Genomic DNA, 17,398 nt, shown 5'->3' on the forward strand with positions numbered 1-17,398 from the left:
TGATTATTTAATCAATTAGTCAATCTCTTTAGAAAGAGATGAGTGTTCCACTAAAATGAATAGCCATCCCCAAAATGAATTCTTGTATAAATAGAATTTTTCACATGCCAAATTTACCTCAAAGACATAATAATAACAAAGACTTTAAAATCGTAATAAAATTACTGCATATAAAAAGACTAAAACTCGAAAATAAATCTGTCTAGTTCATTATACATAAACAAACCAAGGCACTAAAGGTTAAATAATGTTGCTCAGGGTCACTAGTTAATTGTCAGAAAAAAGTAATTGGGATCCTAAGTTTAACAGAGTAAGAAAATAAACATTGATATTTCTTCATTTTTATGAAAGAAAATTATGAAATTGCTTTCTAATCCTTTAAGGTAGCTTAAGTAAAACTGGATTTCTCAAAACTGTTTTTGGAGATGATACCAGCATTGCTCTTGAAATGATCATCTCAGCAACATGGAAATGAGAAGTAGATAGAAAATGACAAGCTGAGTCAAAGTTACCATCTCTTCCCTCAGGCAAACCCATGTAAGAGCATAATATAAACTGGCATAATCCTCTCCAATTGGGGTAAGTCAGGGTACAACAGGAAATAGATGTGCGTGGGCTCACACATGTGTGCTGTGTGCTGTGAATGTGTGCACGTGTGTGTCTGGATATGAATATGTGCAGACTTGAAAGTGCCCGGGAAACAGCAATTTGGGGAGGGGAGGAAGTGTTAGTTACTACAAAGTATGCAGTACTTTTCACATGTCCACATAAGGAAAATATGTAGTGATGTTCTATTCCCATCAAAATGTGCTCAGGTATACAAATTAAACCCAAAGATTTAGTTCCTTAAAAATGAATCCAGTCCTCTCTAAAACTGACTTTTATTTCTTCTACACATTTACATTGACCATTAGCCCAAATCACTACAATTTATTGTGACTTAATACAATACAAATTGTATTAAGTCAAAACACTACTGCAAAACTACTTTAGAAATATTTTAAATTCCATTTCATCTAAAGACTTCTCTCCAAAAAAACATGCATTAAAGTAACCACGGCCTTTTAATTAGTGTCTAGCTCACTTTAATAAACTGTGATAGCTATTTCTTCAGTAGATATCTACATTTTCATAATAGGCATGAAACTTGAAATATTTTCGATTAATGTTGCCAACTACTCCTAACCAGTATAACCCATTTAGACTACTTTCACTAATTTCTAGACACTTTTTAGTTTCTCCCCAGTTAAGTCATTCAAGGAATAACACCAATTTTAGTCTCTGATTGAAAACAGTGTTGTTGAAAGATCATGGTTTGCACAACATAGTAAACACAGTTCTCTTTTAATCCATACAAGTTTCTATGAATTTCTTCAATAATTATTCTAAGAGGTATAAGATTTACCTTATAAAATTACTAAGAGGTATAAGATTTACCTTATAAAATTACTGGTCACAAATGTAATCCATTTTTCCCACTTTTGACTACTTTTCATTCAGTTTTTTTTTGTTGTTGTTGTTAATTATGTTTTTGACTCTTTGAAGTTCATTAATATCATAAAACCTTGAATAGGAATACTTCACAAGAAGGTTTCTACTTAATTTTCTATTTAATGGAGAATACCTTTTTTTCCACTACTGCACCAGATCATTTTTTTAAAGCTACAAATACTCATTATTGCATTAATAAGTTCAGAATATTGAAGATAATTTAATATTTCATTAAAATCCTCTATCTTTTGATGACTCATACTATTACTGCGAATATCAATTCTAATAACAGCCCTAAAATGTGAAAATAGGAAACTGAACTGAATACACATATGGATCATAGGAGTTTGTTTTTAAATAAATTCCTAATAACAGCTTGCTGTGTTGTCACTCTCTCTTCTAAAAAATGGAAAATCAAGTGTTCCAACTTTTAGGTTTCTATTAAAATTTTACTATATATACAAACAAAATATGCAAATATTCATCTTATTCAAAGCTTGGAATGTTTTTATTTACAGTAGCTTGATCAGCCTTATGCTATCCCTATATGTAAGTTCACATTAGGTATTAACAGGTGAGGATCTGGGGACGTTGTGGGAAAAACATGAAAGTCAGCTGAATGGAAATCAAATCCATGAAGACAATCTACTATACTACTACACACACACTATGGACAAACATTATAATCATTTTAAATAAAGCAACCGTGCAAACACTATTAGTCACCAAATTGTATAAATAAGCCAATATGTGATTCTGCAATGCCACGGAAAACAACAAAAAGCAAAATGCATCTTAATATGAATATTTCTCTAGTGTTCCCTACTTACTTTTTTTCTAATTTTGCTTAGTGAGTTAGAAAAGGAAACTAAAATAAACTGTAAATTATTCAAAAGTACTGTGTAGAGGTCTCTGAACAAATTTACCTAATATACAAACATGTCTTAAATCTCCATGAAATGTCAGAAATTTGATTCCTGCTGAAAGCCAAAGGATCTCTTCCAGGAACATCACTGCTTAAACTGACTGTAAATCTTCCAAACAACAGACTGTTCAATAAATTGCCTTCCTTAGTCGCAGACTGATAGCAGAGACTTCCTAATTACATCACCCCCTGTACCCACTGTAACATCTCTCTAACAATAGCATGGGAAGCAGGAGTGTGATGTTCTCCCTCAAGACTAAGAATACAACAAGCTTCATTGTTTTTGTTTTAATTAGTTCTTTATTTTTATTTTTTTGACCGAGCCCCGTAGCACGTGGGATCCTAGTTTCCGGACCAGGGATCAAACCTTCACACCTGCATTGGAAGCACGGGTCTTAACCGCTGGACCCCTAGGGGAAGTCCTGTACTGGGTTTTTTAATTCCACATTTCCAATGACTTTTGAAAGCCCAAATTATATCTTGGAAATCTTAGAGAGTCACAACAAATCTTTACAGGCATCTGAGTCGTATTAGTGACTTAGAAAATAAATGCGAAAGTGTGTGATAAACTGTAAAAGGCATTGTAAATAAAAAGTACCAACAGGTTCTCTAATTTACCCTTCTTTCACAATTATTTTTTTTAAAAAAAGCTACCCAGAGAGGTTAAGTAAAGTTACTATGTGTAGCAAGTTAACAATCAAGGTGAATATTTTTACTTCAGCAAAACATTCTGCAAGAAGTCTAATGATATTCCAATGGAACAGACAGAAAAATGTGGACTAGATGAAGAAGGGTGTAAGTCAGATCACTAAAGACTAGCTTTATCTTGAGGTTTTAAATCAGACTTGCCCTTTACAAAGATAACTAGCAGTAGTTTGAAAAATGGATTGGAATGAGCCTTAAGATGGGAGATAACAAGACAAGGGAAAAAACTAATACAAGTCTCTCAATGAGAGAAAAGCGAAGAAACTAGAATCTAAGCACTTAACATCGTAAGTTAATTTGAGATGCAGGCGTGGTAGGACTTAGTGATCAACAGGATGTGCAGAGTGAATTATAAGACAGAGCTGATTTCCAGCTTTCTAATTCAGACGTCTGGTTATTTAAAAATGCTATTCAGATGGCAAATTTGCATGGAGTGGGGAGTATGGAGGCTGGATTTGGTAGCTGTGAAGATAACTTTGGTTTAGGACATTTTGAATGTCCCAAGCTAAACATTTTGGATTGCTGTGGGACATCCAACATATATAGCCACTATGTGGAATTACATTAGGAAAACCATGTGTACTTTTAATTTAATAATAGTGAATTTTTATTTTATTGCTCCAGGAAGCAGAATCTAGGAAGGGGTAGATAGATAAGCTACTAAATGGCAGATATTTGGTCAAATACATCTGGGCAAGGGATGCAACCCTTTATGATAATCAATAGAACTCTCAACAATTCAAGAAATATCTTGAGTACATACTATATTCAGGTATTGTACAAAATTTAATGAATAAAAACCAAATAAATGTTATGCTCCAGGCATTTATGGTCAGACTGGGAAGACAAATTTACAAACAAAAGATTTCCACATGATTCAAAGGGTGCAATCACAGCAGTGTGTATGAGGATTAGGTTGAGAAAGGAAACAAGAGAACATTAGATCAGGGAGATAAAGAGAAGGCTGAGAAGTAAGTAATCAAGAGAGGAAGAAAAAACGTCAAAAAACAGGAAAGAGTCAACAATGTCAGAGTGACAGAGGCCAATGTTAGAAGAGTTAATATGTCAGATAACAATTACACATCTTGACAGGTTAGGCTAGACCAAAGATTCCCAATCTGATATCTCCCACAAGACCTCTAGGGTAACAATAAGGCTCTATAGACCATTCTGAATATTTCAGTATGCTTTTAAAAACATTGTACCTTAACCTAAGATAGGGCTAACTTCTTCACCTCTGACTGGGATTATGTTGGCTTAGAGTGGTAACACCATCATCTTATATTTGTCTGAAGTCCTGATTAGCAGATATCTGATTGATAAACAGGAGGAAATAAATGATTAATTGGTATTGTAAAATAGGGGCTTTGAAAAAAAGGAATAAATAAAAGTAACCCTTTGTACTTAAAAGTCTGAATTAAAGGGTTAAAATGTTGAGCCAGGGCTAATAAAGAGTACGCTTAACAGATACAAATAATTTCTTCTTTAAATCAAAACACTGGTTAGCTGGGCAAGCAACTGAAGTCACATGACTTGAAAGTAGTCCAGATAAGAGAGACTGTGATTCTCGTTGATTACAACTTCATCCTGAGCCAACATGAAGTTCCAAAATGGCTATTCTAATTAGCTACACTAATAAGATTATGCACAAGGAGTGATGTAACAGTTTTAACAAAACATCTGGAGTGGCACACTATCATATTTCAAACTTTAAAACATACAACTGCAAACCATCCAGAGGAAGAGTTAAATATTGTGTCTAGAAAAGAAAATGCTCAGGAGTTGTCTCAAAATGGTAGAAGTGAGGTCAGGTATACAGAGAATAGGGAATTTTGGGTTTATTGCTCCAGAAAGCAGACCTAGGGTGAGTGAATTGAAGGAAGTTACTAACAGCAGATTTTTGGTTAAAACAGGGACCTTATGAACTGTAAGAATTATAGTTCCACATCGGTATAAATGTTCATTGGCATACGGGCTCAATGAACTCATTATCATTGAATATTTTTATACAAAGTAAGGATGATTCATCTCCTGGTGTTCACACTATATTGTAATTGCATGGTTAAAATTATCTGTCTCCTCCACTAGAATATGTACTCCTTGAGGGAAGAAATGTGATTTTATTCATCTTTGTGGCCCCACAGGGTCCAGCACAGGATGCCAAGCACATCAACTGCTCTGTAAGTCTACAAAATTAACAGGTGAATGAAGACACTAAATATTTTAAGAACCACTTCTTTGGGAAATGGGATGAGATGCTCCTGTGGGCCCCTAAAATTCTAAGATGTCCCTAGTATAAAGCCCTCATCCAGAGCTCATTCTACTTCATGACACAGCATAGGCATGTGATACCTGCTTTAGTATGTGATAGACAGCACACCTTACCTGACATCTTCATTTGAAATGCTAGTATTAACGATAGTTTCCTTGCCGAACTAGAAAAGACATAACTCCTGACAGTTATATTATGAAGCTGTCAACAAATTATTAAGTATGAAAATATTAATTGAGAGTCTCTCAAGCACAAAAGAATCTCTACAACAGGAAAATTTGAAAACTCTTGTTCTTTAAACATAAAAGCAGTAGTAGGCAGAGCCTCGTGGCTCAGCTGGTAAAGCAGCCACGTGCGATGCAGGAGACCCCGGTTTGATTCCTGGGCGGGGACGATCCAGTGGACAAGGGACAGGCTACCCACTCCAGTACTTTTAGGCTTCCCTTGTGGCTCAGCTGGTAAAGAATCTGCCTGCAATGCAGGAGACCCTGGTTTGATCCCTGGGTAGGGAAGATCCCCTGGAGAAGAGAAAGGCTCCCCACTCCAGTATTCTGGCCTGGAGAATTCCATGGACTGTACAGTGCGTGCAGTCGCAAAGAGTGGACACAACTGAGCAAACTTTACTTCACAGTAGGCAGGGCAAAATGCCTTCGCTGACATAAAAAAAGGAACTGATCACATTTAACAATGAGAGGGAGAAGGGAAGAATCAATGGAGAAAAGGGGGGGAAACTGGAAATTTTTAAAGAAATTTTAAGTTACAGGATCATACATGGATACTATCTTGCTAATTCTTCTACACCTTCTGTATAAGCTTTTTCATCTTTACCAAGTCACAAGAAATTCTTCCACAAAATTGCTGGGGAAATAAAGTACAGAACATAAATCAGTATATTCTCTTTCTTGATTTTTAACCTCTAGTAAATAGTAAGATAAAGTTTCAAAGTACTGCTCTGGAAAACAAGAATATCAAAGATTATCGGGAGATCTTATTCCCAGGGTTCTCCATCACTTTACCTAAATGGTGAGAGCAAGTCTCCCCAGTGGTGTCCGCCTCTTTGCTGCCCTATGGACTGTGGTCCCTCAGGCTCCTCTGTCCATGGGATTCTCCAGGCAAGAACACTGGAGTGGGTTGCCATTTCCTTCTCCAGGGGATCTGCCCCACCCAGGGATCAAACCTGTGCCTCCTGCATTGGCAGGCAGATTCTTTAACACTCAGCCATCGGGGAAGCCCCTGAGCTAAAGCAGATACTTGAAACTGTCTGAATAGGTAATCAATCTCTTAAAATAAGTAAAATAAACATAAACACACAACTAAACCAGCTTTGGATCAGGCAAAGCTGTATGCCTCGGGGCTGGCCACCAAGATGGGAAGTGCTTTCAAAAGCTGTAATTAGGAGAAACAAAAAATTTAGGCTAGGTCTGACATTGCTCTAGGTGCCTTACACATTTGTACAGATGCATACACATACACACAGGGAAATTTTACAAACCACTTTCATTGTTTGAAGTAAGGTAAGAGTGGGATAGGGCCTCAAACATGCTGCAGACTTGCACATAAATCCTAGACGTATCATGTGAATTTTCACAATATTGTCCTTTAAAACAAAGCAAAATACAGACACTTCATGCCAGTTACATGTTTCTGTAAGAAGAGAAAACTACGCTTCAGTGCCAGCTATCTACCTTATCGAGGAACTTTTAATTAAGCTATTTTTTGAAAATATGAGTATGAATGGCACCGTAACACTTAATAGACTGACATATATACAGGATTTTAAGAATGTGCATTTCTTGTAAAGACGTCTTTGCATCTCTTTCCTAGAGAAAAACCAGTTTTGAGTGTTAGGAGAGAAAAATACTTGAGAAGGAAATTACCCTCACTCCAAATTCCCTGGTCCCCTAAACAACAGCACACAGAAGGGGAATGGGCCGACAGCGCAGTCCAGCATCTGCTCCAGAGTAGGGGCTGAGAAGGGTTAGGACTGGGAACAGCAAACTGGCCTCCCAGTTTGGGAGGAAGGGGAATATCGCGGGAGGGCGGCTTGCTGGGGCGAGGTCAATGAAAGGAGGGGTACACCCTGCGCTCCCGGGCTCCTCCAGCCCGTCCCGCCGGGTCTGCAGGGCCGCACCGGAGCCCCCCCGCCCCACCTCCCGGACTCGGCGCCGCCGGGAGCAAGCAGCGGCCCCGGCGGCGCCGTACCTGTCGGCAGGAGCCGCTCGACTCCTCGCGCCGGGCCGCGGGCCGAGGCCGACGGGACCGCCGAGGCCAGGTATAGAGTCTGGCGGCGCCGCTCCGCCCACCAGCCTCCCGGGACGCGGTCCGGGACCCTCGAGCCTGCACGGCCGCTCCGGGCCCCATCGGCGCCGCGGCCTCCCGGGCACCCCCGAGCTCCAGCTACCTGGGCGGCCCCCCGCCCTCCGCCCCAACCGCGGACGGCCTCCACTTACCTTCAATCGCCATGATGCGCTCGCCCTGGACCGCACCAAGTGCGCGGCCGGGGGCGGCGAGCGGGGCGCGCGGGCGGAGGACGCGCCGGGGCCGCCGGCGCGCGGGGCGGGGCGGGGCCGGGCCCGCAGGCGCGGGGCTGCGCGGCCGGGAGGGGCGAGGCGCGGGCGGGGCGGAGGAGGGGCCCGGGCGCCGCGGGCGCGCCGAGGAAATGGACGCGTCCCGGGCCGCCCCGCCGCCGCCGCCGCCGGCACGTGACGCGCCCCGCCGCCCCGCCGCCCCCGCAGCGTCTAGCGCCGGGGTTCGGACCAGGAGCGGGGCGCGGAGGGCCCCCGGGAGTCCCGCGCCCGAGACCAGCCCCGGGGCCTCTCGGCGGCCGGAGCCCGGCGCCCAGACGTCCGCTTCCCCCGGCGGGCGGCAGCCGGGGTCGACCCAGGGGCGCGCGAGGGCTGCGGTCAGCACCACGGACAGGTCTCAGCTGTCCACCGGCCTCCGCGATCCCCAGCCGCCCGGTGATGGCTCCCTGGGATCTGGTCATCCGAAAGCCTGCTTGTGGGGTTTTGCTTTGCCTGCATCAGCCAAATACTCGCCTCGGATCTCCGCTGAGGGTGAGAGACAGCTAGCTGGCAGCGAAAGGGATCCTGAGGACAGCCGCTTCTGTCTCGTCTCCCTGCCTCTTCCTCCCCGTCTCTCGCTCACACTCACACACACACACTCACACACCAACACACGCAGCGTGTTAGCGTGCACTTCGCCCCTTAGGTTCCCGATCAACCTGATCAGCTCTTGCCATCAACCTCAGCTTGGGCTTTCCCCTGGGAAGTATGCCTCGGCGTTTGTCTCTGCACATTTGAGGTCACAACAAAAGTAGAGGCAAGACGGTGTGACAAAGGGCCTGAAAAAGCAAGTCACGTGCAAGTTCTTGAAACCGGCAACCCAATGGGCATTATGAACACAGGTCAGTGCTGACCACAGAACAGCTGGTGGATTAATTTGGACCTGAGATACTTGAACCACTCAACATTCACCCAACTTTCAACTTCATTTGGTACTTTGAGGACTTGGATGAGGAAGAGCTTAAACGACATTGAAGCACAGAGTTGGTGATTCTCCTCACAGAAAAATGCTAACTCCTAGTACAAAAGAGCTATACTAGGGACTGATATAAAGAAAATTTTGCACTTATGTAATTGAGACTGGACTGTAAATCTAGAGCAGAAATTGTCTTTCATTACATTTGTGTGATCTCTTCCTCAGTCACAGTTTATGTTCCGTAAACATTCATTTTTTACCATTTTGCTTAGTCCAGTGAATATTTATCAAACTAGCATTGTGCTAAAAGTTAGCTATAAGAAAGTCTTGTTACTGACGGATCAAACAAAATGCTCTTCTACCAGTAAATACTAAAATGTCTATATTTTAGGAAAGATTTGTGTGTGTGTGTGTGTTTACCATAGGTATCTGTGAGATTCAGATAAAATATGTATACTGCCCAAGTTATTTTCTCCAGGCAGCTTCCCTTAAAACAGTCTTGAATTCCAAGGTACTGGTTTGAACTAGAAACCACAGTTCTGGATTTGTGTTTTCTGGCTGGCTCTGAGTAATCCAATTGCTCAGTCTTTTTAAGAATTTCATATTGAAAGTCAGAAAAAAAATCATTATTTCATTACCACTATACAAGTTAATAATATATATGGATCCAAGTTATGTGAGCTCCCATAACTCAGGTTAATATCACAGTTTCTCAGAAAATTAATTTGTGTGTTGTGGTGAATGTGAGCTTCAAATGTGTCAAATCTGGAAATTTAGGCCAAGGCTGCTCAACATTGATGACATTTCCCCTCAGATTAGAATGCATAATTCTCCTCACCAACATTGCCTTTTTCTTTTTTTCTTAAGTGCTCTACAAATACGACTTGGGACGTCTCTGTCATTACTGCTGGACAATATTGTATGACCGAACTTTGCAGTGTCTCCTGTGGCTTCTTTTCTGTGTCCTTTGATTCATTTATGTTTGGCTGCGCTGGGTCCGCACTGCCGTGCAGACTTTTCTCTAGTTGCGGTCAGCGGGGCCCACTCCCTAGTTGCAGCACAGGGCTTCTCTTGTCGCGCATGGGCTCCAGGCTGTGTGAGCTTCAGCGGTTGTGCCTCGTGCCCAGTAGGTGCAGCTCCCCGGCTCCAGAGCACAGGCTCAATCGTTGTGATGCATGAGCTTAGTTGCTCAGCAGCATGTGGGATCTTCCCCAGACTGTGGATCAAACCCATGTCTCTTGCATTGGCAGGCAGATTCCTTACCACTGAGCCACCAGGGAAGCCCTCATATGGTGTCAGAGTTTGCTTAGCAGCCACTTGGAATTGAGATTTAACTTCTCAGATAACTCCTACAGTATGCCACGGTTTGATACATTTAGTTTGGGGAATGTCAATTATTTATAATTTAAATATTTCCAATTTTATCCATCACACATCTTACCCAATGACAAGACATTTTTCTAATTTTGACCATATGCTTCTAAGTAGTCTTTAGTGTATACACCTTTACATTGTAGGGGATGTTTTTAAAATGCTCATTTTAAATTCTTCATTCTTCCTTATTAATGAATTATTTGAAGAATAGTTTCCAAACATGTAGCGCAAGCAATTACCCAATTTCCTTATCATGTGTTGTGGAGAGACAGTTGGGGCTGAGATGGGAAAAGTAACTCCTTTTTTTTCACTAGGAAATGGAAATATGTTTTTGGTATTTTAAGCTTCCACTCAATATTTCATGCACATGATTTAAGATGATAGTTTGACTTATGGGAGGCCACAATGCTTAATTATCCAGTGGTATGGCTGAAACATCAGTAGATGATAGCGTGAAGGTGAATCGTGTAGAAAGAACACCTCAAAGAGGAAATGAAAGGTAATTGTACCTATATTAGTTAAGGCGTTTTCATGTGCCAACAAAACAATCTACCACTATTAATAAAAATACTATCTCGATGAAGAATAAGTTCCAAGTTACAAAAGTTCCCACTGTACTTCTAAGAACCAAATGATTTTTCAAGTTGGAAACTTCCTTTATTTAATTTAAGCTATCCAACTGAAAAAAATCAAAGCCATTAAAAGAATGGAAAAAATATATCTAGTAATATATTTTATTCTAGTATATATAATTAAATAGATGCTTAATTCTAGTGTTATGTATTACCTATATAAAAATGGAGTCTTAACAAATACCTATACCAAAATTATATTTTGGAAAATTTAATGTGCTAATTATGTTGTCCAGGAATTTTGAGTGTTTGAGTAAGAGATATACTTTTGAACTTTTAAGTTTTATTAGCAGTTGCAATTATCTGAGAGGATGTAGCTGGATATAAGGATCTAATGAAAATCTAGTGAAAACCATTAATATTGCATTTCTTTCATGAATCATAATGTTGTGGAAACAACTATAATATTAGTTATTTACCCTGACAACTTTTCCAGTGACAGCAACTCAACTTGAAGTAGCTTAAGTAAAATAGAAAGTTAATTACAAAGATATAAGCATAGAAATAAAGCTGGGCCTCAGCTTCAGCAATCTTGGGAACCTAAATGCTAACACTATATTTTCTGTTTCTTATCTCTAACTGTTCTACATGCTCATTTTTTGCTTGCTCACCACAGGCTAACTTTTTCCCAATGATGGAAAACACAACCCCGGAGAAATTCCAGGCTTTATAGATTCTGCCAAATTTCTAGGTCCCAACTCCATAAATCCCAAAAAAGGTAGAGTGTCACTAACTCTACTTAAATAAGGTAAACTATCCCAGTTGGCTTGAAACTCAACATTAAAAAGCTAAGATCATGGCATCCAGCCCCATCACTTCATGGCAAATAGAAGGGGAAAGTGGAAGCAGTGGCAGATTTTCTTTTGGGGGACCCAAAATCACTGCAGATGGTGACTGTATCCATAAAATCAAACGATGCTTGCTCCTTGAAAGAAAAGCTATGACCAACCTAGACAGCATGTTGAAAAGCAGAGACATTACTTTGCCAACAAAGGTCCATATATTCAAAGCTATGGTTTGTCCAGTAGTCATGTATGGATGTGAGAGTTGGACCATAAAGAAAGCTGAGCGCCAAAGAATTGTTGCTTTTGAACTGCAGTACTGGAGAAGGGACTCTTGAGAGTCCCTTGGACTGCAAGGAGATCCAGCCAGTCCATCCTGAAGGAAACCAGTCCTGAATATTTATTGGAAGGACTGATGCTGAAGCGGAAACTCTAATACTTTGGCCACCTGATGCGAAGAACTGACTCATTGGAAAAGACCCTGATGCTGGGAAAGATTGAAAGCAGGAGGAGAAGGGGACGAGAGAGGATGAGATGGTTGGATGGCATCACTGACTCGATGGACATGAGTTTGAGCAAGCTCTGGGAGCTGGTGATGAACAGGGAGGCCTGGCATGCTGCAGTCCATGAGGTCTCAAAGAGTCTGACATGAATGAGCGACTGAACTGAACTGAACTGAACTTGGGACCTATAAGAGGGAACAGGAGAGGGGGAAAATGATTCCCAGAAAGGGATTCTTGGACAGAAAAAGCTTGAGTGATGTCTGCAAGGGTACTCTATTTCAGTACATTTCCCTGGGGTTCTCTTAAAGCAAAGCTGTTCAAAAGAATTGTCTGTGGTAATGAAAACTGTACATTTGTGCTGCCTAATGCAGGAGACACCAGCCATAGGTGGTTGGGTGTCTACTGTATCGGACAGTACAGCCTTAAAGCTACAGAAATGACATGGTGTGGTCCAAGGGGCACTTCTAGAGAAGACTGCTTGATGGGTACTCGACGGGATAAACTGTACTGTCTCTAATGAGAAGAGAATGGTGATCACTTTCCATGTATTGATGCTCTCTACCTGATGGGCTTGTACAATGAGAAGTGTATCTGTCGTGCTGTGTAGAGGTGATTAAAGATGAAAATGAAAAGAAAAAATGAAAGTAAACCTAAACCATAACAGTTTTCTTTCTCTTCGATTTCCTCCACCAGTTATTTTCCTTAAGACTTGTCACTTACTCCACTATAGGCAGCAGAGTGATAGCTAAGAGAAAGAAGTAAATGTGAAGCATTCTAAAATTGTTTCTATTCAGTTAGATCAAACGGTAGTTTTCCTTCTTGTCCCTCTAAAGCTTTAGAGCTATCACAAGCTCTACCAAAGAAAAGAGAAAAGAGATCTAGTAGCACTGACACTAATTTACTGCTCCACACTTACTTTCCATTACATTTTCTAAGACTTTCACGCAGACTAAAGAGCCACCTACATGCGTCTTCTCTTTTGTCTCCAAATGTGATGTTCTCCTGTATAAAATCTGTTATAATATCTTATTGATCAGTGAAGTTATTGCTGTTGGCTAAACGTATGGAGCAGTACACTGTGGTTTATTGACACCATTACAACACAGCAGGATACTGGTCTGTCAGTGTGGGGGAGTGAACACAACTTCAAGAAATATAGAGCAATTTCACACAAAAATGTTCAACAAGTACATGCTCAGTGGGATACAAACTAAATTAACTCCAAGTTTTTTATTCACAACAAAGAAATATATTACTTTATTTTACGTAGGAGTACTTGAATATATTTAAATTTTTTTCACAGCTGGATGCTCCCATGATAATGACAAGGGACAGTTATATAACAGTTTTCACTCATAGGTCAAAAAATATGCTATTGACTTTTTCGATGATGTAAATATGTCATACACCGGTAAATGCAGCCACCTACCATGTAGAAAGCAGAAGGCAACGTGTCAGGTCTTAAGAACACACATATGTAGGAAGGAAATTGAATTCTATACTGAAATAATTAATAATCTGAGTTAGATGAGAAAATCTGCCGTCGCAAAAGCCATTCAGGTCTCCTTAGTTTATGGAACTATAAATGTGTGGGCCTGATTCGGAGAGGGTCACTAAGAGCTATTTTTTTAAAAAAAAAAATATGGAACGCTTCACGAATTTGCGTGTCATCCTTGCTCAGGGGCCTTGCTAATCTTCTCTGTATCATTCCAAGTTTTTAGTATATGTGTTGCCGAAGCGAGCACTCACTAAGAGCTTTTATTGCTTACATTTATCAAATACACAAATGACAAGCTTGAATTCTGTGTCAAATTAAACTCAGTCAAGCGTGAGGACAAAGTTAAGTCATTTAAGGAATGCGTGGGTTCAAAAATTTATTCTGATGCACATTTATTTATTTTTTAGATTTTAACTTGAAATAACCCAAGAAAATGAGAACAGCATCCTGACCTATGAATACAATGAAAAGAAACCATAGCATAACAGTTGGACATCAAGTCTAGAGAGCAACACATTTAAATTAGAAAAGAAGGTCTGAAGAGGATGTTCAGGGGGAAAATTCTTCCCATTCAACAGCCATTAACAATATATTACAAAGCTGGAAGATATTATTATAAGGAAAAAGGTATATTTTAATATTTTTATTTCTTCCCTCAATAGAAAAAAGAAAGGCAATTAGATAGTCAGTGGGGAAAGCCATATAGTCCATGCATCAAGCAAATTGAATAGGGCAGATTTTGAGTATCTGTTGTTTAAGTGTTAGCCTTTCAGTCGAGTCTGACTCTGTGACCCCATGGACTGCAGACTGCCAGGCCCCTCTCTGTCCATGGAATCCTCCAGGCAAGAATACTGGAGTGGTTTGCCATTCCCTTCTCCAAGGGATCCTCCCGACCCAGGGATTGAACCGGGATCTCCCACGTTGCAGGCAGATTCTTTACCATCTGAGCCACCAATCCATCTACGATGTTTGGGTCAGCACTCACTTAGCAATAGAAAATTACATTTTCTAATCATATAACTTGCATCACAGTAAATAAATTTATTCAATAATAATATTATAAAATATCACTTCTTTGTTCTCAGGGGTTGGAAAAGGTAGAGAGAATACTTACCATAAAGAACAGAATGTAAATGTTAGCGATATTGACAGCGTCAAAGTAAGGATAGAGCCATCAGGGTCTAAGTGAAGCAAGAGTTGAGGGGTTTCCCTCGAGGCGCAGTAGTTCAGGAGTCCACGTTGCAATGCCGGGCACAGTGTGGGTCTGGGGACCCCCATGCTGTGGAGCGACTAAGCTTGAGCACTGCAGCCACTGAAGGCACGCGCCCAGGAGCTGGTGCTCTGCAACAAGAGAAGCCACTGCAGTGAGAGGTCCGTGCACCACAGCTTGAGAGGCGCCCCTGCTGGCCACAGCTAGGGAAGACTTGCACACAGCAGTGAAGACTCAGCACAGCCAAAAACAACTAAGTGACTAAACGAAGGTTTTTAAAAAAAGAATAGTGTTCAGTTCAGTTCAGTCGCTCATTCATGTCGGACTCTTTGAGACCTCATGGACTGCAGCATGCCAGGCCTCCCTGTTCATCACCAGCTCCCAGAGCTTGCTCAAACTCACGTCCATCGAGTCAGTGATGCCATCCAACCATCTCATCCTCTCTCATCCTCTTCTCCTCCTGCTTTCAATCTTTCCCAGCATCAAGGTCTTTTCCAATGAGTCAGTTCTTCGTATCAGGTGGCCAAAGTATTGGAGTTTCCGCTTCAGCATCAGTCCTTCCAATGAATATTCAGGACTGGTTTCCTTCAGGATTGATTGGCTGGATCTCCTTGCCGTCCAAGGGACTCTCAAGAGTCTTCTCCAATACCACAGTTCAAAAGCAACAATTCTTTGGCGCCCAGCTTTCTTTATGGTCCAACTCTCACATCCATACATGACTACTGGACAAACCATAGCTTTGACTATATGGACCTTTGTTGGCAAAGTAATGTCTCTGCTTTTCAATATGCTGTCTAGGTTGGTCATAGCTTTTCTTTCAAGGAGGAGGCATCTTTTAATTTCATGGCTGCAGTCACTATCTGGCAGTGATTTTGGAGCCTAAAAAATAAAGTCTCTCACTGTTTCCATTGTTTCCCCATCTATTTATCATGAAGTGATGGGACCAGACGCCATGATCTCCATTTTTTGAATGTTGAGTTTTAAGCCAGTTTGTTTATTCTCCACTTTCACCTTCATCAAGAGACTCTTTAGTTCTTCTTTACTTTCTGCCATAAGGGTGGTGTCATCTGAATATCTGAGGTTATTGATATTTCTCCTAGCAATCTTGATTCCAGCTTGTGCTTCATCCAGCCCAGCATTTCACATGATGTACTCTGCATATAAGTTAAATAAGCAGGGTGACAAAACACAGCCTTGATATATCCTTTCCCAATTTGGAACCAGTCCATTGTTTCATGTCCAGCTCTAACTGTTGCTTCTTGACCTGCATACAGATTTCTCAAAGCAGGTAAGGTGGTCTGAAGTTCCCATTTCTTGAAGAATTTTCCATAGTATGTTGTGATCCACATTGTCAAAGGCTTTGGCATAGCCAATAAAGCAGATGTTTTTCTGGAATTCTCTTGCTTTTATCTATGATCCAATGCATGTTTGCAATTTGATCTCTGAAGAATAGTTTAAGGATGGTAATTTCTCTCACCTTACATAAAGCAGAATTAGAAGTTTTCATTTTTAATTGCTGGAATATAATTAGAATTTTATATATTTTTGATTGATATAAAAGACAAATAGAACATGCGTGTATATTCTTTTATTATTCATACATGTGGTATAGTATTGAATACATATTTAAGAGGAGAGGGCAATGGGAGAAAAGGTGGGAAATAGTACATATAAGCCAAATGCCTCTTCTTTCATAAATGGGAGTAAGTAAATTTTCTCTGAACTTACAAATAAAAAAGAGAATTAAACATATATTCTTCAGGATTACAATGATAATCACAAGAATCAAAATCAGAAACATGTAAAAGAAGCTTACCTTTTAAGAATATGCTGGGTGTATGGGAAGTCTCAATTAGAAAATATTTATTTTTATTTTGCTTTATATCATTCTATGTATAAGTATGTTTTATTACAAAAGCATAAGTTAAATGGCTCCCACTTTCACTACTCTCAGAATAAAATCAATACTTACAAGGTTTTTGACAATATAATTCTAAATGACCTTTTTAAGCTTGTCTCCCAGAATTCATGGATCTGATTATCTCAGTTTTTCCCGAATGTCCCCTGCTTTCTCATCCTTTCATGCATGTCTTTTATACACAGTTATCTTTCTGTCAAGGTGGAAGGTAGAAATCTTCTTTGACAGGGAAATTTCTGTTAATCATTTAAGAATAAGATCAGCAAGAAATCACTTTAAAAGGAGAAATCAGACTAGATAAAATTTTACGACTTCTTATAGAAGAAAGACACTATAAGCAAACTTTAGAGGTAAATACAAACTGGGAAATGAAATATTTGCAGCAGTTGGGAGGCAGTAAAGAAAGTGGTTAGAGCATGTACTCCAGAGCTAAAATGTCCACTGCTAACAACTGGGTGCACTCCTTTGCTTCAGGGTCTTGGGCAGGCCATTTAACTTTCATGTGCCTCCGTTTCTTCATCTGTAAAATAGCAATAACAATAGTACCGACTTTATAGGATGTTTTTGAGGAATAAATTAGTACTATACCGTTTAGAAATTGGCCTATA

At 40.3% G+C, this 17,398-nt stretch overlaps 1 protein-coding gene and 1 non-coding gene across 2 annotated transcripts in view; both read right to left on the minus strand.

Annotated features, from left to right (window-relative positions):
• SYT14 (synaptotagmin 14) overlaps nucleotides 1-7,879 on the minus strand; it is a 190,048-nt gene extending 182,169 nt beyond the window's left edge. The window contains exon 1 of the mRNA XM_065937237.1: nucleotides 7,844-7,879. Within this exon, the coding sequence (XP_065793309.1) occupies nucleotides 7,844-7,856 (13 nt within the window). The 5' untranslated portion in view covers nucleotides 7,857-7,879. The remainder of the gene's footprint in view (nucleotides 1-7,843) is intronic.
• A 5,921-nt stretch (nucleotides 7,880-13,800) lies between these two features.
• Nucleotides 13,801-13,909, minus strand: LOC136170063 (U6 spliceosomal RNA). The gene has a single exon (XR_010663520.1). It is a non-coding gene; the product is annotated as a U6 spliceosomal RNA (small nuclear RNA).
• Between the last annotated feature and the right edge of the window lie 3,489 nt (nucleotides 13,910-17,398).

The sequence above is a fragment of the Muntiacus reevesi genome, chromosome 5 (genome assembly GCF_963930625.1).
Source record: "Muntiacus reevesi chromosome 5, mMunRee1.1, whole genome shotgun sequence".
Taxonomy (NCBI): Eukaryota; Metazoa; Chordata; class Mammalia; order Artiodactyla; family Cervidae; genus Muntiacus; species Muntiacus reevesi.